This window comes from Hemiscyllium ocellatum, chromosome 3, assembly GCF_020745735.1.
Source record: "Hemiscyllium ocellatum isolate sHemOce1 chromosome 3, sHemOce1.pat.X.cur, whole genome shotgun sequence".
NCBI lineage: Eukaryota > Metazoa > Chordata > Chondrichthyes > Orectolobiformes > Hemiscylliidae > Hemiscyllium > Hemiscyllium ocellatum.
The window spans coordinates 67,883,717-67,906,710 of NC_083403.1; the positions used below are offsets into that span (position 1 = coordinate 67,883,717).

The window sequence follows — 22,994 nt, forward strand, 5'->3', positions numbered from 1 at the left end:
TGTCTCAACGTCATTCTCTTGTCCTCTTCCCATAGATCTTGTTTGCTTTACTGATCAAGAACTTAGTTATCTCTGTCTTAAAGACACTCAATGACTTGACCTCTACAGCCTTTTGTGGCAAGGAGTTCCACAGACTCATCACCATCTGGCTGAACAAATTCCTCCCTATCTCAGTTCTAAAGGGTCATTTCTTCACTCTGAGGCTGTGCCCTTCGATCCCAGTCTCCCCAACTGGCGGAAGCATCTTCTCCATGTCCACGTGATCCAGGGCACTCATTATTCTCTAACTTTCACTACAATCCCCATCGTTCTTCTAAACTTCATTGAGTACAGACCCACAGGTCTCAACCACTCCTCACATGACAATCCTTTCATTCCCACTGGTCATTCTTGGAAATGTCCTCTGGCAGAACATCCTTCCTTAGATACAGAGCCTAAAACCATTCACAGTATTCCAAATACAGTCTAACCAGAGCCTTCTACATCCTCAGCAGTACATCTCTGCTCTTGTACTCCAGCTCTCTTGAAACAAGTACCAATATTGCATTTGCCTTCCTAACTGCCAGCTAAACATGCTTCGAGTAAAAAGTGAGGTCTGCAGATGCTGGCGATCAGAGCTGAAAATGTGTTGCTGGTTAAAGCACAGCAGGTCAGGCAGCATCCAAGGAACAGGAAATTCGACATTTCGGGCCAGAGCCCTTCATCAGGAATGATTCCTGATGAAGGGCTCTGGCCCGAAACGTTGAATTTCCTGTTCCTTGGATGCTGCCTGACCTGCTGTGCTTTAACCAGCAACACATTTTCAGCTAAGCATGCTTGGCAACCTTAAAAGAATCCTGAAATACGACCCTTTGTGTTTCAGATTTCTGATGCTTTTCCCCATTTAGAGAATAATCTATACCTCTTTTCTTCCTATCAAAGTGCAACACCTCACACTTTGTATTCCGTCTGCCATTTCTTTACCCGTTCTCCTAGCTTATCCAAGTCCTTCTGCAGCCTTCCTGCTTCCGTGACAGTACCAGTCTCTACACCTATCTTTGTGTCATCTGCAACAATGTCCTGTTACTTCATTCAGAACATCAGTGTATAATGTGAATAGTTGTGGTCCTAAAACAGATCCCTGAGAAACTCTACTAGTCACCAGCTGCTAGTCTGAAAAAGAACACTTTATCTCCACTTCTTCCAGTCAGCCAATCCTCTATCTATGCCAGTATCTTGTCCCTAACACCATGGGCTCTTATCTTATTTAGCAACTCCTGTGCAGTATCTTGTTGAAGGCCTTCTGGAAAACCAAATAGATCATGTCCATTGGCTCTCCATTGTCTAACTTACTCGGAATCTCCTCAAAGAATTCTTGTAGATTTATCAATGATGAAGCCAATGATGAAGCCAAGCTGACTGAGCCCTATTTTATCATGCATTTCCACGTATGCTGCAATCTCATCCTGAACAATGGACTCTTAAAATTTTGCAATAACTGAGGTCCGGTCTATAATTTCTCATCTTCCACCTCACTCCCTGCTTAAATGGGGGAGGGGGGGAATACATAAGCCATTTTCCAGTTCTCTGGAATGCTGCCAGACTCCAGTGATTCCTGAAAGATCACCACTAATGCCTCCACAGTCTGGTCATTTATCTCCTTCAGAACTCCAGCGTGGAGGACATCTGATTGGGTGATTTATCTACCTTCAAATTCACCTTCACCGTTCAGCTTCCCCAGCACTTGCACCTTAATGTTGGCCACTACACTCACCCCTACCCCGATTCTCCTGAAGTTCTGGTGTGCGACTGGTGCTTCCACTCTGAAGACTGATCTCGAATACCATTGCAATGCTTCTGCCATTTCTTTGTTCCCTATTACTACGTCCCCACCTCATTTTTTAGAGATCCGGTGTCCACCTTTCTCAGGGTCAGAATTGCTACTCACCCACAGGTAGCCAATTGAGGCCATTTTTCCCTTGCAAACAAAGGTTTCCAATTTGCATACGGGTTATGTACATCAGGCCAAAACATCATATCAAAACCTCTAGAGGCAGGCAATAAATGTTGGGCGGGTCAGCGACACGCACGTCTCATGACTGAATTTGTTAAAAAAAAGACATAGATCAATAGATGTAGCAGCACAACTAGAAAGGTGGGGCCCATGAGTAGTCCCACAGAGGACCCTTCCCATCCATACCTGGCTTGGTCACATTACAACTTGGGCAATTGGCTGTCCCAAAGCAGTTTTGCTCCTCCACAATCAAAGGCAAGCAATTGTGACCATTTGAGATTTAAATGATGAACTGGTCTCTTATTCAGTGGTTGCCCTTTATTAAGGTTGTTTCTCTTTCTTCCATCAACAGCTCTCACCTTGGCTTCTGGGGCTGCTGTTGTGTCAGTGCTTGTGACCCCCCCACCATTAGCCCTTCAGCTTTGAAAACTAGTCTTAAAAATTGTGAGCACACTCCCTACTATTAATTGGCAGACACATTGATAATTTAGGTGTACATGTGGAGCCAGGGTCTATTTTAATCAAATCTAGAATTGAAGACGTATACTTTGTAGTATTTGGAATAAAAGTAATAAATTAACAGCACATATGAAGGTTAATTGGTTTTACCTTACAGCAGTTATGGTTACAAGGTGGTCATAGTTGGGAAATAAACATTCAGGTTTATGTGATTTTTCGCAAGGATGAGCAAGAGGGAAGTTTGGTGAGGTAACTCTGTTGGTATAGGGGAGGAAAAGTTCAAAAGCAAGAAATCTTACATTAGAATATGTAGCAACCAGGTAGGGAGAGATAAGAGAAAAGGGGAGAAAGATACTGGTGGATGTAAACTATTGGCTCCTTAACAGCAACTATATTATAGAACAGAGTGAATCATGAGATCATGAGGGCATGTGAAAAAAGGCTGTACATTTATCATGGTTAATTTTAATCTTCATGTAGAATATAGAACTGTGCAGCACAGGAATGGGCTCTTCGCCCCATGATATTGTGCTGAACATGACGCCAAATTCAACTAATCTCTTCTGCCTGCCCTTGGTCCATATCACTCCATTCCTAATCTAAAAGTAGGTTAAATGCCCTTATTGTATCTGTCTCCAACACTATCCGTGGCAGTGAGTTCCAGACTGCTGTCACACTCTGTGTAAAAAACCTGCCCTCATGTCTCATCGAGTTATACAGCACAGAAACAGACTTTTCGGTCCAACTTGTCCATGCCGACAAGATATTCTAAATAAACCTCATCCCACCTGCCAGTACCCGGCCCATATTCCTCCAAACCCTTCCTATTCATATACCCACTAGATGCCTTTTAAATTTTGTATTTGTTCCAGTCTCCACCACTTCCTCTGGCAGCCCATTCCACACATGCACCACCCTCTCCATGAAAAGGTTGCCCCTTTGGTCCCTTTTAAACCTTGCCCCTCTCACCTTAAACCTATGCCCTCTCGTTTTGGAAAAGACCCTGGGGAAAAGACCTTATCTATTTACCTTATCCATGCCCCTCATGATTTTATAAACCTCTATAAGATCACCCCTCAACCTCTGATGGTCCAGGGAAAAGAGCCCCAGCCTAATCAGTCTCTCCCTTTAACTCAAACCCTCCAACCCTGGCATCATTCTTGAGATTATTTTCAGAGCCCTTTCAAGGTTCACAACATCCTGCCTATAGCAGGGAGACACAATATTCCAAAAGTGCCCTGTACAGCCAAACATGACCACCCAATTCCTACACTCAATGCACTGACCATTAAAGACAACTATACCAAACTCCTTTACTACCCTATCTACCTGCGACTCCACTTTCAAGGAACTATGAACCTGAAGTCGAAGGTCTCTTTGTTCAGCAACACTCCTCAAGACCTAACTTACCCCCCTCACCTTAAATGCATGCCTCCTAGTATTAGACATTTCAAACTCTGGGAGAAAGATTCTGACTATCAACCTTATCTGTGCATCTCATGATTTTACAAACTTCTCTCAGGTTTCCCCACAGCCTCTGCTACTCAAGAGAAAACAGCCTGAGTTTTTTCTAGTCTCTCCTTGTAGCTCAAACCTTCTAATCCAGGCAGCATCCTAATAAGCCTCTTATCTATCCTTTCCAAAGTCTCCACATCCTTCCTGTAATGGGGAGACCAGAATTGGCCATGATACTCTGAGTGTGGCCTGACTAAAGTCTTATAAAGCTACAACATCCTGACTCTTGTACTCAATTCTCTGACTAATAAAGACATGCATGCCATGCACCTTCTTTACCACCCTATCTACTTGCGTGGCCAGTTTCAGGGAGCTGTGGACTTGAACCCCAAGATCCTTCTGAACATTAATGTTGTTCAGGATCCTGCCATTAACCATATACTTTTCCTTAACATTTGATCTCCCAAAGTGCAACACCTTACATTTACCCAGATTAAACTTCATCTCCCATTTTTCCACCCATTTCTGCAACTGATTTATATCCTGCTATATCCTTTGGCAGTCTTCTATACTATCCACAACTCCACCGATCTTTGTATCATTTGCAAACATACTAACCCACCCATCTACATTTTCATCCAAGTTATTTCTGTATATCACAAACAGCAGAGGTCCCAGTGCAGATCCCTGCAGAACACTACTAGTCATGGATCTCCAGTCTGAAAACCACCATTCTACCATTACCTTCTGCCTTCTATGGGCAAGCCAATTCTGAACCCATGCAACCAGGTCACCATGGATCCCAAACATCTTAATCTTCTGAATGAGCCTACTAAAATCCATGTAAACAACATCCACTGTTCCACCCTCATTGATTACCTTCATCACCTCCTCAAAAAGTTCAGTCAAGTTAGTAAGATATAACCTACCCCACACAAAGCCATGCTGACTGTCCCTAATTAGGCCATGCTTTTCCAAATGTGCATAAATCCTAAGAATTATCTCAAATAGTTTCCCAACCACCGATGTGAGACTCACCTGTCTATAGTTTCTTGGATTATCCCTATTTCCCTTCTTGAAAAAAGGAACAACATTAGCTACTTGCCAGTTCTCTGGGACCACTCCAGTGACTAGCAAGGATACAAAGATCTTGATTAAGCTCCCAGATATTTCCTCTCTTGCCTCTGTAACCTGGGGTAGATACCATCGGGCCCTGGAGATGTATCCACTGTATTGCTCTTCAAGAGATCCAACACCACTTCTGTTTTGATCACAAAATGCTCCAGCATATTAGCATGCTCCACACAAATCTCACTTTCCTCCATATCCTTTTCCCGGGTGAATACTCATACAAAGTACTCATTTAGGATCCCACCCACATCCTCTGTCTCCAAGCACAAGTTCCCTCCTTTATTCTTGACAGTCTGTTGCTCGCGATGTGGTCTCCTCTGCATTGGGGAGACAGGACGCCTACTTACAAAATTTTGCAGGGAACATCTGTGGGACACACGCACCAAATGCCCCACCACCCTGTGACCGACCTCTTCAACCCCCCCTCCCACTCTGCCAAGGACATGCAAGTCCTGGGCTGCCTCCACTGCCAAATCTAAGCCAGCTGATCCCTGGAGGAAGAACACCACATCTTTTGCTTGGGACCCTCCAACTACATTGCATCCATGTTGATTTCAATAGTTTCCTCATCTCCCTCCCCCTGCCCCCCACCTCAACCCAGATCCAACCCTCCAACTCGGAAACACCCTCTTGAGTTGTCCTACTTGTCCATCTTCCTTCCCACCTATCCACTCCACCCTCCACTCTGACCTATCACCATCACTCTCTACCTCAATCTGCCTATTGCCTTCCCAGGAACCTTGCCCCCAGCCCCACCTCCACCCTTCTATTTATCTCTCAGCCCCTTTACCCCTCACCTTCCTGATGAAGGGCTGATGCCTGGGATGTCGATTCTCCAATTCCTTGGATGTTGCCTGACCTACTGTGCTTTTCCAGTAGCACACTTTTCAACTCTGCTTTCCAGCATCTGCAGTCCTCACTTACTCCTGGTCCTACCTTTTCCCTAGTTATCTGCTTATTTTTAATGTATCTATAGAATGCTTTGAGATTGTCTTTAACCCTACTCGCCAGGTCATTTCATGGCCCCTTCTTGCTGTTCTGCTTGAGTACACTCCTCCTTTTCTTTATATTTCTCATAGGCCCTGTCTGATTTTAGCTTCCTAAACTTTACATATGCTACTTTTTGTTGTTTTGACTAAATGCACAACCTCCCTCATTATCCAAGGGTCCTTTCCCTTGCCATTCTTGTCCTTCTTTCTTTCTGGAAAATGCCAGGCTTGATTTCCCATCAGCAAGTCTTTAAACAATTTCCACATGTCAAATGTTGACTGCCTGATAACAACTCCTCCCAATTAACACTCCCTAGCTCCTGCCTAATACTGACATAATTTTCCCTTTTCCAATTTAGTATTTTCCCACATGGTCCTGACTTATTCTTGTTCAAGCTATCATAAAACTTAAGGAGTTATGATCACTGTTTCCAAAATGCTCTCTCGCTGATAGGTCAGTCACCTGGCCAGGCTGATTATCTGATACAAGGTCCAGAATGGCCCCCCTCTAGTTGGGCTATCCAAATACTGTTTCAAGAAACCTTTCTGGATGCACTTAACAAATTTTGCTCCATCTAACCCTCTTGCTCTAAGGGAGTCTCAGTCAATATTGGGGAAGGTAAAGTCACCCACAGTGACAACTCTTTTCATTGCATCTTTCCATAATGTCCCTGCATATTTTTTCTTCAATGTCTCAATGGTAGTTGGGAACCCTATAGTATAATTCCATCAGAGTGATTGCACCCATTTTAGTTTTGAGCTCTATACATATTGCCTCAATGGATGAGCCCTCCAGCATGTCCTCTTTGAGAGCAGATGTAACATTCTCCCTAATTAATAATGCAACTCCTCCACCTGTTTTACTTTCCTCTCTATCATCTAAACCAACAAAGCCCTGGAACATTGAGCGTACAGTCCTGTCCCTCTCTCACCCCAGTCTCTGTAATGGCCACAACATCACAATCCCATGTACTGGTACAGGGTCTAAGCTCATCTGCTTTACCCATAATACTCCTTGCATTGAAATAAACACACTTCAGCCTATTAGTTTTCAATTACCTGTCTCTATTTGCCCTTTCTTTCTGATATAATGGTCTTAATATCCACCTTCCCCTCAATCCCTCCACTTGCCTGCTGCTGTGATTCAAACCCCCACCACTCGAGATTATACCATTCCAAGTAGCAATAGCAAGCCTAAGTGCAGCAATATTGGTTCCCTTGCAGTTTAGGTGCAACCCATTCCATTTGCCCCAGAAAATGTCCCAATGATCCAAGACCCTGAAACCCTGCCCCCACACCAGCTGCTTAGCCACTTATTCATCTCTCCTATCTTTGTATTCCTTGCTTTTCTAGCAAGTGGCACTGGTAGTAATCCAGAGATTGCTGTCCTCAAGTTCCTACTGTTTACCCTCTTTCCTAATTCCTTGTACTCACTCTGCAGCATCTCACCCCTCTTCCTACCTATGTCATTGGTCCCAGTGTTCATCATGACCTCTGACTGCTTATCCTTTCCCTTAAGAATTTCATTCAACTGCTTGGAGATGTTTGTGATTTTTTAGAAGATTTGTAGCTCAGATTGAGGTTCAGGCTGTAAGTTTGCTCACTGAGCTGGCAGCTTTGTTCTCAGACGTTTCATCACCATGCTAGATAACATCATCAGTGAGCCTCTGTTGAAGCGTTCGTGATGTGTCCCACTTTCTGTTTATGTTTCTTGGGTCTGTTAAGATGGGTGATATCTTCTGATTCTTTTTCTCAGAAGTTGGTAAATGGGGTCCAAATCGATGTGTTTCTTGATTGAGTTCCGGTTTGTATGCCAGGCCTCTAGGAATTCCTGTGCATGTCTTTGTTCAACCTGACCTAGGATGGACATAGGTGTCCTTCTTTGTCTGTATGTAAGGATACTAGTGATAGTGGGTCATGTCTTTTGGTGGCTAGTTGGTGTTTGTGTATCCTGGTGACTAATTTTCTGCCTGTCTGTCCGATCTTACAATCCTTGCATGGTAAATGACATTTGTTTTGTTGGTTGTTGGTTTAGGGTCCTTTAGCATCATCAGTAGCTGTTTCAGTGTGTTGGTAGACAGTGTGTTGTAAACAACAAACCCAAACAAGTAGACACAACACACCCAGAAACTCAAGCCACATTACTATACATCAAAAATATCTCAGAGATGACCACCAGATTACTCCAACCCCTTGGTACTATTGTATCCCACAAACCTACCAACACACTGAAACAGCTACTGATGAACCTAAATGATCCTATACCAACAAATGTAATTTACAAAATACCATGCAAGAACTGGAACAAAGCCACATTGGATAGACAGGCAGAAAACTAGCTACCAGGATACACGAACAGCAACTAGCCACTAAAAGACATGACTATCACTAGCATCCTTACATACTACATACAAGAAGGACACCACTTCGACTGGGAAAACACATCCATCCTAGGACAGGCCAAACAAAGACATGCATGAGAATTTCTAGAAGGTTGGCATTCAAACCAGAATCCCATCAATAAATATGTTGATTTGGACCCCATTTAGCAACCCCTGAGACAAAGAACTGGAAATGATATCACCCATCTTTAAGAGGCCAAGACACATAAATAGAAAGTGAGACAGAACATCAACGCTTCACTGGAGGCTCATTGATGATGTTACCTAGCATGATGATGAAATGTCTGAGAACAAACCTGCCAGCTCAGTGAGCAAACTTACAGCCTGCTGAGAGACATTCTTGACTCTGGCACTAGGGAGGCAATACACCATCCTGGAGTTTCAAACATGGCCACAGAAACCCCTCTGTGCTCTTAACTAGCAAGTCTCCGACCGCTACTGCTCATACCCATTGAGAATATCCAGTTGTCAGAGGTAGTCACATTTTAGAAATATTTGTGTGTGTTTGAGGCAGTTTCTTAGAACAATTGTTGTGGATCCAACCAGGGGATCACGCCATTTTGGATCTAGCAATGTGCAGTAAGGCAGGTTTAATTAATGATCTCAGAACAAAAAGATCCCTCAGAAAACATTGACGGTTACGTGGCAGGATTTATATTCAGTTGGAGAGAAGGTTGGGTTAGAAACAACTGTGCTAAACTTAACATAAGAATAATTACACATATGAATGAGAGCAGAGTTGGCTGGAGTGGACTGGAAAAGGAGTTTAGAAGCAAAGACAGTTGAGGAATAATGACAAATGTTTCAGGCAATTGTTTATGGTTCACAACAAAGAAATATCCCAATGAAGAAGAAGGATATTAGGAAAAGATAAGCCAACCAAGATTTATAAAGGGGAGAGAGGGATAGCATCAAATTGAAAGAGAAACCAAACATACAACACGTCAAAGATACAACACATACAAACACGTAAGGCAGAGAACTGGGAAATTTTTAAAAACCAATGTAAGATTATCCAAAAAAGGGAGATAATAAACTTTGAGGATAAAGTCACAAATAATATCAGTGAAAGCTTCATAAAATTCAAAGAAGGCAGAGAAAGACAACATGAACATAGGTCCATCAGAGAACAAGACTGGAGAAGTAATGAAAAGCAGAGGAGTTGAACAAATATTTTTCATCTATCTTCCCAGTAGAAGACATGAAATTGCATTCCAAAAATACTAAATCATAAAGGGGAAAAGGAGGGAGGACGTAAATGCAGTAACTATCACTAGAGAAAATGTATTGGAGAAAGTAATGGGGCTAAAGACGAATGCAGCTTGGACCTGATGGGATGCAGCCTTGGATATTAATGGAAACAGGTATAGAGATAGTAATCTTCCAACATTCCTTAAATTCTGGAAAAGTCCCGGCGGACTGAAAAACCACAGATGTAATGCCCTGATTCAAAATGGCAATGTGACACACAAACAGGAAGCTTTAGCACTGTTATCTTAACATCTGTTATTGAGAAAATGTTGGAGTCTATTATAAATTATCTAATAGTTGAACATTTGGAAATATATAATATAATCAGTCAGAGTCAGAAGGGGAAATCATTGCCTGACAAAAATATTAGAATTCTTTTGAAGAGCTGACAAGCAGGATCAATAAAGGCGAACCAGTGAATCTAATATATTTGGTTTCCAAAAAGGCACTTGGTAGGTTATCACAAGTTAAGCTACTTAATAAGCTATGAGCCCACGACGTTGGAGGAGATTGGGTATGGTATATTAGAATGGATAGACAAATGGTAACATAGTAGGTGACAGATTTGGGACAATGGGACATTTTCAGGATGGCAGTCTATAACTAACTAGTGGAGTGCAACAGGATTCACTGCTGAGGCCACATTTACTCCAGTGTGTTTTAATGTATTGGATGAGGGAGGTAAATGTATTGTCACCAAATTTATGGATGATACAAAGTAAGGTAGAAAGGCAAGGGGTGACGATGACATAAAGATTCTGCAGTGGGATATAACCAGTTTAAGTACGTAGGCAAAAGCTAGGCACTTGGAATATAATGTGGGAAAATGTGTGGTTTTGTACTTTGGATCTGAGGAGCTGAGTTGTTATTTAAGTAGAGAAAGCTGCAGCATAAGGGAATTTGGGAGTCCTCATGCAAAAATCACCAAAAACTAGTATACCTGTTGAACAGGGGAAGGCAAATGGAAAGTTGGCCTTATTAAAAAGGGAATGAGGTATAAAAATAGAGAATTCACGGTACAACAAGACACTTGCACGAGCACACCTAAAATACTGTGAACTGTTTTGGTTCCCTTATCTAAGGAAAGATTAGATTAGATTAGATTACTTACAGTGTGGAAACAGGCCCTTCAGCCCAACAAGTCCACACCGACCCTCCGAAGATATACCAGCAGTGGAGGCAGACTAGAGAAACTACATTGGGCTGGTCCTGGGTTTGGGGGGATTTTCTGATGAAGAGACTTGGCTAGTTCAGTAAAAGAATGAGCGGTGACATTATTGAAATGTATAAGAGTCTTAGGAGACTTGAGAGTGCATATTCTGAGAGGGTGTTGGGGAGTCTACGACCAGAGGGCATAACTTTAGAGTAAGGGGTTGTCCAGCTAGTGTAGAGTTGAGGAGGAATTTCTTTTCTCAGATTCTGGATCCGCTGCAGAATTTTCTGTGCTGGAAAACATTTTCAAAAGATCACTTGTGGCCCATGTCTGGAAGTGAGATGAACCCTGGCTAACCACACAATGGAGATCCAGACATGAACCATATTAAGTTTGATTTGAAAACTCCTGCAGTCAGAACTAGCTTCTGACGTTCCTGTCATTCATCCAATCCCCAACCAGGGATGTACAGACTGTGTTTCTTAACCTGTACCCCATTAGAGGACCTTTAGCTGGGAGATTGACCTGAAAAACTACCAGACAAGTATGTTTGTGTATATTTGGTGTACTAACTCGAGAACTGAGTAACTTAATTGCTCAGATCGTAATTCTATATTTTCAAACAGAAAATATCTCAACTGAATTTTTATCGAAGGACCTATTATTAGTAATAATCATATGTGCTAATTATTCAGTCAACATCAAGTATAATTGGTATATGTACGTTCGCTAGCATAGTTGAATACCCTTTCCAGAAAGTTTGTCATGTCAGTTCCAAATTAATTCTATGCAATTAGGTTAGACTTGGTCAAGCTGCTGTTTCAGGATGTTGCTGTCCCTGGTTAAAATGTCTTGCATGAAACGAATTTGATGGTATCACAGAAAAACACATTCGGTACAATAGGCTTTCTTGCTTTGGGAGATGGGGCAGTTACAGGGATAGGGTAGGGGACGTGGGTCTTTAGAGGGTTGGTGATGGGCTGAATGGCCTGGTTCCACTCTGTAGGGATTCTATGGATATGATGAAAACCTCGCAGCTTAATCGATAATTCTCAGTGATTTGAATAAAATAGGGTGATGATGCAATATTTTAGTTTTACAACATTTTGAGCAATGGGAATAGAGAGTGAAGTCACTCCTTCAGTTTTCACATAATTATTCTTCAATCTGGCTGAGGCCTGAATAGGAAGAGTTCAATAAACTGGAGGATCAATCACTCAAGTCATTGTGTAAACCCAGTAGCAAAGTGCCGATCTGCTGTTTCGGTCAGTATGTAGTACATAGCAATCCAGGTGAAATAAATATGGAATAAAAATAACAAATTGAGAAGAACCTCAATATTTGAATCCTCATGCAATAAAGTATAAGTCCTGACAAGCAAGGTTGGACACAGTGATCCTGCTCTTTATGTGGAGATGGGATGGAGGCATATTTTTCAGAAAAGTGGGAAATGCCAGGGTCACCAATGTTAGCAGCAGGATCTCCTATGGACTTTGTTTCCTGCCTGCCAGTTAGCATGGTTTGGGATGAAGTGAGTGTGGAGACTACTTGTAACACAACAACAAAGATTGAGAGAGGGAAAGGTCAGTGCAGAGTGGTGAGTAGGCAGAAGGTAAACGAGGAAGGCGGGTGGTATCTCAGGAATTCCAGCAGCAGGAGCTGGCAGTCTGGAGATCATGTCTGTGGATTTGTTTAATGAGTGAGGTGAACTGTTTCTCTGAAAAGCACTGACACCCCCTGTAAGTTGCTAGATTTCCTAAGTCCTGGGAAAGCTGGTCATCTTGTGGTAACTGGCTTTCAAATTTATGGACAGAGTCTTATTGACAGAAACAATAGTCAGAGGGCTGTTTTTACAGAGCACACCCCATCAAAACCATCATAATTAAACCAGAAGGAGGAAAGTTTTCTGTGGATTTAATGTCAATTTAATGACCATCAAACCCCAACATCCAGCTCAGTCCTTTCCCATTTGTCATGTAAAATTGCACCCAATGTTTCTGAATTCTGATGAGTTCACAATTTACATCAGGATGTAGCTACAGTGAAGGTCAAATGGATGGAATGGGAGCAAAAGCAGACTCAGGTGAAGCTGCCATGGGCTCAACTCATTTAGAAGCTTCACTGAATGTTGTCATATATGATGTCAGTGAGTTCTGCCATAATCTCTCTCATCTGCTGCACATGCTGAGAAAGCAGCTTTCATACATGCACATAGATTGCTGTTTATCAAAGATCCTTATTTTATGGCAGGATCCCTGAAATCTAAATCCACCACTACAGCCAATGCTGCAAAAAATGACCTGCGGCCTTATCGAGTACCTGTTCTGGCCTGCAGTCTACTTGGTACTTTGTCAGTCAAATGCTTAGGGAGACTGAACAATCGGTGATTCAGTGCTATAAACTAACACAAAAGCAAGAGAGAGGCAGTTCAATGTCAGTTCTTCCTTTTAAAAGTAAAGCAATTCGAGGTACTACTTTAAATCCACTCAGCACCAACTTGCCACTTCCTACTATCACTGCAGCTTGCCTCTTCAATAGCCTGAGTGCCTGCTACTCAAATGGACTGCTTTAAGTCCCAGGGGATCTGGGATCCCAGGGACCAAGAGGCTACTTCTTTTTGACGTTGTATTTAAATTCTTCTAGAAACATTTCTAAGCAGAAACAAGTTGGTACAAAAAAATCTCTGAGGTAGAAATAGCCAGCTGATTATCAGGTAAGACAAATGCCAAAAAGACCCTACAAGTTGAGTGTTCTCAAGTGAAGTCTCATTGGAAGAGTTAGAGAGCCACAGAACCATGGCGCCCTGAATTAAATCAATCAAATCCAAAACAACCCAAAAATGTGTGGTTTTGAATACATTCTTTCTTCTGATATTGTGAATAGCAATTTGACTAATGAGGTAATACTGCACATTGGTGCTGAAACACATTGTGCCATATTGTGCTATGAAGTAAAATGTTTATGATTTCCCTGGTGATTCAATAGCTGGAATATTTCTCTATCTCTCTTGTGCTGTAAGGGAAACACTTAGCTGTAGGCTTTTCCTAAAGGACATTAAAAAATGATTCCAGGAATTACTGGACCTGCTTTTGTCCATTCACTAGTGACAAGGTCAAGCACGTGCACACAGAAAAGTAAAAAGATGCCACCTGAGATCATACTTACCCTGAGAATGTTATCCATCTGTGTTAGGGGAACCAGAGGAGAAAATAAATTTAGAGTGAGGCAGCTAAATACAAATTAACAAGGAAACCACAATTTTCATTAATGAGCTGTATATTAACAAACATTTGGTCAGAAATATGTAGAAATATCACCCGGAGCTAATATTGCAGAAACCTAATTTCAATCCATAAGTATTTCCTGTTCTTCTGATGAATTACATATTTTATTTTTGCAGGTACAAGCTTGCTTTTGCCCAAAGTAGAACAGCAAATTTCTACTTTGATGGCTCAGGCTATTCTTTTGTGCGTAACATACAAAGGAGAGGAAAATTCAACATAGCAACTCGGTTCAATCTAGACATTCGCACACCAGCTGACAATGCCCTCCTGTTACTGATGGTGAAAGGGGTAAGGGGCAATATCAAACTAATTTAATTGTGATATTTTCTTTCATCTTGTAGAAGATAAAATGCAATTAATCAGGAAGGAAATAACATGGAAAAATTATTTTAATGATGCTCTAGAAATGGAGCTTCATACAGTGTGAGTGTGAATGTCGTGAATTTGAACAAAAAGGTGAATGGATTGCATGGGATCTTTCATCCAGTGAAATGCACAATAGAAATTAAAATTAATATTTGAACATTTCTATACCTGAATTCATAATCTATTTCCCAAAGTTTAAAAAGCTTTTTATTAATTTATATTCATTGTACCATTGAATAATGTGAACATTTAGTATGCTAATCTACCCACTCGTACCACCAACCATTAAATTGTGCTTTCAACCTGAAGCTTTGAAAGTGAGCAGACTAATATTGACGTCAGCAAATTGAAAATGGAAACCAGACAAAAATAACCACAAGGCAAAATTCTGCTTTTGCTTTTAGTGTTGATCTGTACCCACCATAAAGTGAAAACACCACTCCTGTATGGGTATTAACTGTAGCTGTCTAATTCTCATTATCAATGCACAAGAGCAAAACATGCATTTATCAAAAAATCTTTACCAGAGGAAAATATGCCAAAACACAAGTATTTACTGAGGGACAGTACTTTGAAGTTTAATAAAGGATACAGGTTAAAAGATAACAGCACATTCCAAACTTCACATAGAATAAAGATAGCATGGCACTTGGACCAATCTTAAAAGGAACTATGTAACAATTTTAATAGCTGCTAGTGATGAGGCTAACAGTTTATTTGGAGCAGTTCTAGTAATACAGAGAGGTTTTGTACCACAGAAAGTAGCATCCCTGACTCTGAGGCAGAAGTTCCAGGTTTGAGTCCTACTCCAGGACGTGATGGTCATGAAAGTTGCATTCACATTGTGACCAAATGGTTGTTTGACTATCAACCTGTAAATCCTTCTGATATTTGACCATGTCCCCTTATCCACCATGCTTGATGTGTGATGACCCCCTCAAGCCACAGTTCTTGTGACAGGCTAGTGACCTGTTCCCAGAAAGTCTGCCTATGGAAACAGATAAAAGCATGTGCTTTGCTTACATCAAACTCTACCAGGTGGCAGTAATATTTGTAGTGCTACCACAGCCATCAAAATGATTAAAAAACATTAACGGTAAGTCATCAGATTCAAATGTGAATTCTATGTCAGTGCATCCATTGTTGTACAAGGCAATAGTTCTGAACGTGGTTAATGTTTAGGTTGCAATGGCTCCATCCATTCTATATTCAAACAGTCTGTGGGTGAAGGGAAGCAATGTGGCTGCTAATTTCATGTTTCCTGCATAGACCTCTGAGTTTCAAGTGTGGCAGTGACTTCCAGAACCAAAAATCATTACAGTGAATGGTGCTAGCACACCGATCACCTTGCATGTATCATCAGAACAGGTGCAGAAGCATGCAGTCAAACAGCTTAGAGCAGGCACTGAAGACACAGAGTTCGACTCTAGCTTTGTGCAGGAGCAGATCTCTCTGGACCAGGGCCTAATGGCCTAGCAATCAGGCCTGATCAATTGTCACTTATTGCTGTCATGAGATATTCAGATGTAGGAGTGGAAGTAGGCCTTTCAACCCAGTCAAGTCAGTTCCTCCAGTCAATGAGATCATGGTTGATCTGATAATTTTCAATTCCATTTTCTTGCCTTTACCTCATAACTTATAATTTGCTTGCTGATTAAACACCTGTCTATCTCAGCCTTGAGTACACCTAAAATTATGCAAATAACTTTATTGTTATCAAAGACCGTGCCTCTTCCATAGCTACTCTGTGATGGTGTATTCTGTACCACAGATCCCTCAGTATGGCCCAAGACAAAGGTAAGACAAGAGAGGATTAGTGGCAGCAAGCTACTTCAATTCCGAGCCAGTGCCACATACTGATAGAGGTGGCAGATATTTAAAATATATCACAGTCATAATTATATTTGTTGTTTGGCGAATATCAGATAAGGATTTATCTTTTAGAAATCTAAAGGATTTATTATTTGGTTGCTGCTCCCAGGTCTTATGCTCAAGATGTTTAGCAGATCAGTTGATGCAGAAAACATTAGATATTATCATCCTTCATCTTTATGGTGCCTAGTTGTCCATTTCTTGCATTGCGTTTTAAATTCTTAGTTGGATTTCCATAATTTGCAGTTTTTATTATTAAACTGTTTACATTCCTCCTCAAACACATTGAATGCTGCAGCATTTTTCACTTCATTGCAATCCTATTTCAGTGTTAAGTTTGAAACATGCTCTCGTCCTCTTATTTTTAATGTAAAAATTGTTTTATATTCTTTTTCCAAGAATACGTTCTTCAGTATGGAAATGCAAAATGGTTATATACGCTTGGTTTATGACTTTGGATTCAGCAAAGGCCCCGTTGTTCTTGAGGATACTGATAAAAAGAAACGTATAAATGATGCAAAATATCATGAGGTAAAATATGAAGACTTTGAAAATTCTAGGAATGTCTCTGATGTAATATGTTTTAATGTGTTTATCTGCTAATCACGTAATATTGTATTAAACCATATCTGTAAGGCAGCTGCAATTGACTTTTGAAGAGCTGTATATCTCTATGACTAGTAGAAATGAAATAAAGTACTGCAGATGCTGGAGATCTGAAACAAAAATAGAAATTGCCAAAGAAACTCATCTAATGAAGATTCGCTAGATTTGAAACTTTATCTCTGCTTTCCTTCTATAGATGCTACCAGACCTACTGAGTTTCTCCAACAGTTTCAGTTTTTGTTTTGAATAACAGTTTTTTTAAACTCAATTTTTGACTGTGGAAATTTTGTGACTTCTCATCTGAGTGAGTGGTTTAAATGCGTCGATTGAGGGACAGACAGTATTGTTTGTTACCAGAGGAGTTAAATATTGAACAGTCAAGAAATCTTTGCTTAAATTGATAAGTTTTTTGAAGAAGATGAGAAAATTATTTAATTAATACAGAATGCAAATGAATCTGTATGCATAAAGCTAACACTTCATGATTTGCAACTCTTTGATCACTTGTGCTTTATGCCTTCATTCTAATGCAAAGCTCAGTGGTAAGTCACCAATTTGCTGACAGAAACTGGCTGCTGCTCTCCCTTGTGATGACAATTGCTATCTTTCAAAATGCAATTTATTTTAAATACTTTTAAGGTTTTAATATGAAAAAGGTTTTAAATATGTACATTTAATATAAATGTACATATTGTGTGATTGATATCACCCCTGCGCTCAGTTTCCTATGTAGGCAATGTCTTGATGTTAGAATTTTCTTTCTTGCTTTCAAACCTCTCCATGGTTTTGGGTCTCGCCATCTTTGTAAACCCCTCCAAACTCACAACCAGCTGAGATATCTATAATCTTTCTAATTCTGGCCTGTTGATTGTCCTTGTTTTAAACACTCCACTATTGCTGGCTGTGCCTTCAGTTGCCTGGTCTTGAGCTCTGGAATTACCTCAGTGCACTGTTCTACCTCCTCCTCTCACTTTCCTCCTTTGAAGCATTACTTTAAATCTATCTTTGAACAAACATTTGTTCATCTGACATAATATCTCTTTATGTGGCTTTCATGAAATACCTTGGACAAGATATTAATTTAAAGATGCAGTACAAAATTAGATCGGTGATTGCAAGCAAAGTTGAAACAATGACATGATTCAATTTTTAGATGTCACAGGATTTTGTACATCTTACAGTAAGGAGCATGAGCTGTTTTCTAGAACTGCATAAGACAGTGGGAGAATTATTTGCATAATTGTGCTTCAAGCAGAGCTATCCAGCTTGCATCAATTCTCCAAGGGCAGACAGCACATGCAGCATCTTTAGCACAGTCAATCCAGTATCATTCAGCTACCTAAATTCTATAAAAACAGCCTGTGTTTTGTCATCAATTTTAAGTTTTGTTTTATTGTACATGTACCAACTATTCTGACAGCACCAACTCTTGTCTCTGGGGCATATTGTGAAACCAAATCTGTATTTTCATTCAGGTCTCATTCATTTACCACAACTATAAGAAGATGATCCTATTGATTGACAGAATCAATGTAAAAAGTGTTGAAAATGAAAAGAAGAGCATGTATTTTACAGATGTCTATGTTGGTGGAGCACCTGATCAGGTCTTATCAAGGTTTGTTAAACTGTAATATAAATATTTCTTTCATCAACTTTGCAGAATATTTATATGGTGACCTTCAAAAATAATGAAACATTTGCCTAATCCTGGTCCTTCATCAGTAAATATAAATAAAACATCTAAAAGCCTTTAAAAAGCAACATTTCTAAGCAAAATATATCAGTTAATATTTACTGTTTTGCTCCTCTCCTTTACATTTATATGTTTAAGTTCCTGATTAACCTTGCCCATAAAAATAGGATCAGTGCCAAACTGCCAGGCAGATCAAACCATAACTGCAAAATAATGGACCGTGCCGTCATACTGTATACAAACCAGGGGAAGAAGAGTTTTACATTAAACATTCTGTAGCATTAGTGACCTGGGCAGTAAGATCAGAGACTGAAAAACCAGAACAAGCCCAAAGAGAGACAGAAGTTAGAAAGCTAACAATCAGATGGCTACTATAGATAAGTGTTTCTCTAGTCTGAACTGTGAAAAGTTTAATTGAAGTTCAATCTCCAGACATACTTTCTGAAGGAGGCGAGAGATGGTAGATCATATATGCACTACTGTTGTAGTAATACAACCTGTCTAGTACCCCCTGAAGAACCATTAAACACAGGTAAAGACAAATGCGACTGGCAGTTAATGTGCAGCCATTGAAATAAAAGCTCAGAGGCAGTATTCTCTGGACATGATCTGTGCTCAGAAAATTGAAGCAGTTAGGCAGCTGAACCTTTGTTTGGAAGAAGAGATGCCCTCTTGAATGTTGCAATTGAACCTGCTTCCACTACCCCACAAGGCAGTACATTCCATACCCTAAACATTCGCTAAGTGAAAATATTTTTCCTGACTTCACATTTGCTTGTTTTGTAGAACCCTTTAAATCTGTGCCCTCTTGTTCTTATTCATTTTCCATGTAAAAGTGGAAATAATTTCTCCCGATCTACTCTATCCAACCCATTCAATGTTTTGTTAACCTCTTCCAGCTGTCCTTCCAGCCTCCTTCTCTCCAAGTAGAGCAGTCCCATTGTCTTCAATCTAATCATATAACTGAAGTTCCTCAACATGAGGACCATTCTTGTAAACCACTTCTCCACTTCTCCAACGCATTCGCATCTTTCCCATAATATGACACTCAAAACTGTACACAATTCTCCAGCTGAGATCTAACAAGTGTTTTGTACAGGTTCAACATCATCTCCATGCTCCTGTGCACCCAACCCCTATTAATGCCCTGGCAATTTCAATGATGTCCTCCTCAAAGTTTGTAATTCTTCCAAGTTTCATTCATCTGCAAACTTTGAAATTGACCCTTATACACTAAGATCTGAATTATTAATATATTTCAGGAAAAGAAAATGTCCCAATACTGACACTGGGGAACTTCACTAAAAAACCTTCCTCTAGCTGAAAAGATATCCATTAACTGTTGCTCTCTGTTTCGCTTCGCCTAGCCAATTGTTTATGCATGGCACTAATGTCCCTTTTATTCTATGACCTTGAACTTTTCTCATAAATTTGATATGTTGCACTGTATCAAACATCTTTCATAAGTCCATGTAAACCGCATCAATAGCATTGCCCTCACTGAGCTTCAGTTACCTCTTCAAAATCTTCCAGTAAGTTGGTTAATCATGATTTCCCTTTAAGAAACCCATGCTGACTGTTCCTAATCAACACAGTTTTTCTTAATTACTTTTGCACCTGTTTGTGACATTTTAAAAGTCTATTTTTAAGTCTATTTCAAGTCTCTTTGGACATCAACTGTAATTAATTTCATACTGCCCTGATCTACTCTTTCTCAGTCCAAAATGGATAACTTCGCACTTGCTTACAATGAACTCCATCATCCACTTAGTCTATCAATATCCCCTTGTAATTTTGTGCTATTACGTACATTGTCTACAATGCCACCTAGCTTTGTGCCTTCAGCTAATTTGGATTTCTGACTCTCTGTGGCATTATCCAAGGCGTTACTGAATAGATGAGTAACTGAGGACTTAAAATAAATCCTTGTGGAAACGATTGATCACCTCCTGCCAATTTGAATAGCAACCCATTATCACTGCTTTCTCTTACATGCCACTCAATTTCCCAGCCATGTCAGTAATTTGTCCTCGGTTCTGTGGGCTTCTGCTTCAGTCAACAGTCTCCAATGTGGGATTTTATCAAATGCCATCTGGAAGATCATAGAAATGACATTCCCCTGTCCACTACCTTAGTGACCTCTTCAAAACGTTCAGTGAGGTTTGGCAGGCATGATCTACTGTCCCTGATTAACTGAACATTTTCAAGGTTTTCAGTTACTTACACTTGCTGATAAATGCTAGCAATTTCCTCGCTACAGATGTTAGGCTAACTGGTTTGAATTTCCTGTTTTTGTTTTCTTTCACCTTCCTGAAAAAGCAGAGCGACATGCAATTTTCCAGTGCAGAGGGAAACTCTGGAATATAGTGAACTCTGCAAAAGTATAGCTAAGGCATCTACACTGTGCTCCCCTACTTTCTTTCACATCCTTAGATGGATTCTGTCAAATCCTGTTTCTTTCTGCTTTACACTTACAGATAAATTTAGGTTCGCAAATATTTGTTAACATAGTCAAAACATTATTAATGAATTTGTAACCTCAACTTCAGTTTTTGATTCTTGGTTAGTCTGAAGTCCTATGTAGCTACGGATGCTGGATTTCGAGGTTGTCTCCGGAGTTTCCAGTTCCAAAGACGCGATTTCAATGTTCTAGAGGAAGATGAGACATTAGGGATCAGCAATGGTTGTCCAGAGGAATCACTTGTAAGTAATGCTGTTCACTGGATAGGGCTTGGGGCAGTATTGGATCTGGGTTTATGAATGACACTTACTTAAAAGCTCCACTTAAGTATAAAAGTAACACATTTAAAATGCAAGTTGATGTTATCGTATTTTTCCTTTCATCAAAGTACCGACTAATGTTGGAAACTCTTTTCTGGTCAGCCATTTGATGCAACTCTATTCGATACTCTGTACAATGCTCACATAGCAAGTTGTTGATTTTAAATTAGCTAATTTGAGCAGTGCCAAGAGAAAGTAAACAATGGTGCAGATTTTTAAAAAGATGTCAATTGGTGATACTGCAGCTAAGGCAGACACACTTCTTTATATGGACGCTTCCTCATAGCAAAAAACTGTGCAAGGTCCCCTTTAACATGAGAAGGCTGCTGTGCTGCAGCTACCACAAGATCTCTCTATGTTTAATGATATATTCTGTATAGTTTGTCTATCTTGTCCCATGTTGATTAATGTCTTGTTACCAAAAAAGGCTATTCCATTTATTCTGGATACAAGAATTTCTTCACTTCCTAAGAGCAATTCTCTTAGCAGTAAAGAGAAGCAGGATGGCATCAGTATGTAGTCCCATTTCCAACCACTAACAAGGTCATGAATAAAATCCTTGAGATGCATTTTGTGGCATTTGTGCTGAGGACCACAAGTAATGGATACAACTACTTCAGGTCATTATGACAACTACCAATGAAATGCAAAACCACGAGCTAAATATTGAAAGTTTGCTTTTTGGACACTTGTAAGTATCTATTTCATGATTCATCTTCCTGTCTACAGATGTCCCGCATGGCGTATTTCAATGGGCAGGGTTTCATCTCTTCCAGCGAAAAGATCACACCATTTTCAAACTTCGAAGGAGGTTTCAATTTTAGGACATTACAGTCCAATGGGTTGCTTTTCTACTACAGTGAAGGAGTGAGTATCAAAGAGAAGTCTGAATGGAAAGTCGAAGTGGGCGTTTTCCATTTTTTTTACAGTAGTTTTTTTTTTAATGTGCAACTTTAATTAACTGTATGAAAAATTTTCAGTCAGGGTTTCCTTCCTGCTAGGTTTTTTTTGTTAATACTATAATAAGGATTGTACTTGTACGTTCACATTGTAAAAAAATTATATCACATGTTATCAGTGAATGTTTAAATCTTCCATCTCAATTCTTCCTCAAGGATTATGTGTAAATTACTTTCTCTTATCATGGGTATCAGATACTTAAATATGATTAGTTTGAACTGTCTTACATCACATTAACAGTTTCATTACCAGTACCATTTGGGAACTTATCAGCTTCAGGATGAATGAGAGAAATTATCTTTGATAAAGCCATCAAAGGAATGCAGTCTCTAAAATTGTGAATTAGCATTTATTTATCAACATGGCTAGCCAGTGCAATTAGCAGTAAGTGAATATTAAGCTGTAAGTACATGGAATAAAAACAATATTTGAAGTGACAAAGGTAATTCCAATGTATCAAGGTATCTCAAAGTTAACTCGGCTGTGTTCATGACAAGTTGGTATTATGCAAGACATCAACCTGATGACCAGAACTTTAAGATTATTAGAATAAAAATTAAAGGGAGCCTCTAACTTTGGAAAAGGAGAGTATGGTTTTC

At 40.0% G+C, this 22,994-nt stretch overlaps 1 protein-coding gene across 1 annotated transcript in view; it reads left to right on the forward strand.

Annotated features, from left to right (window-relative positions):
• The window catches only part of lama4 (laminin, alpha 4), a 184,879-nt gene that overhangs the window by 113,913 nt on the left and 47,972 nt on the right, over nucleotides 1-22,994 (forward strand). The window contains exons 25-29 of the mRNA XM_060850742.1: nucleotides 14,234-14,405; nucleotides 16,755-16,886; nucleotides 18,437-18,576; nucleotides 21,222-21,357; nucleotides 22,165-22,302. Coding sequence (XP_060706725.1) covers nucleotides 14,234-14,405; nucleotides 16,755-16,886; nucleotides 18,437-18,576; nucleotides 21,222-21,357; nucleotides 22,165-22,302 — 718 coding nt within the window. The remainder of the gene's footprint in view (nucleotides 1-14,233; nucleotides 14,406-16,754; nucleotides 16,887-18,436; nucleotides 18,577-21,221; nucleotides 21,358-22,164; nucleotides 22,303-22,994) is intronic.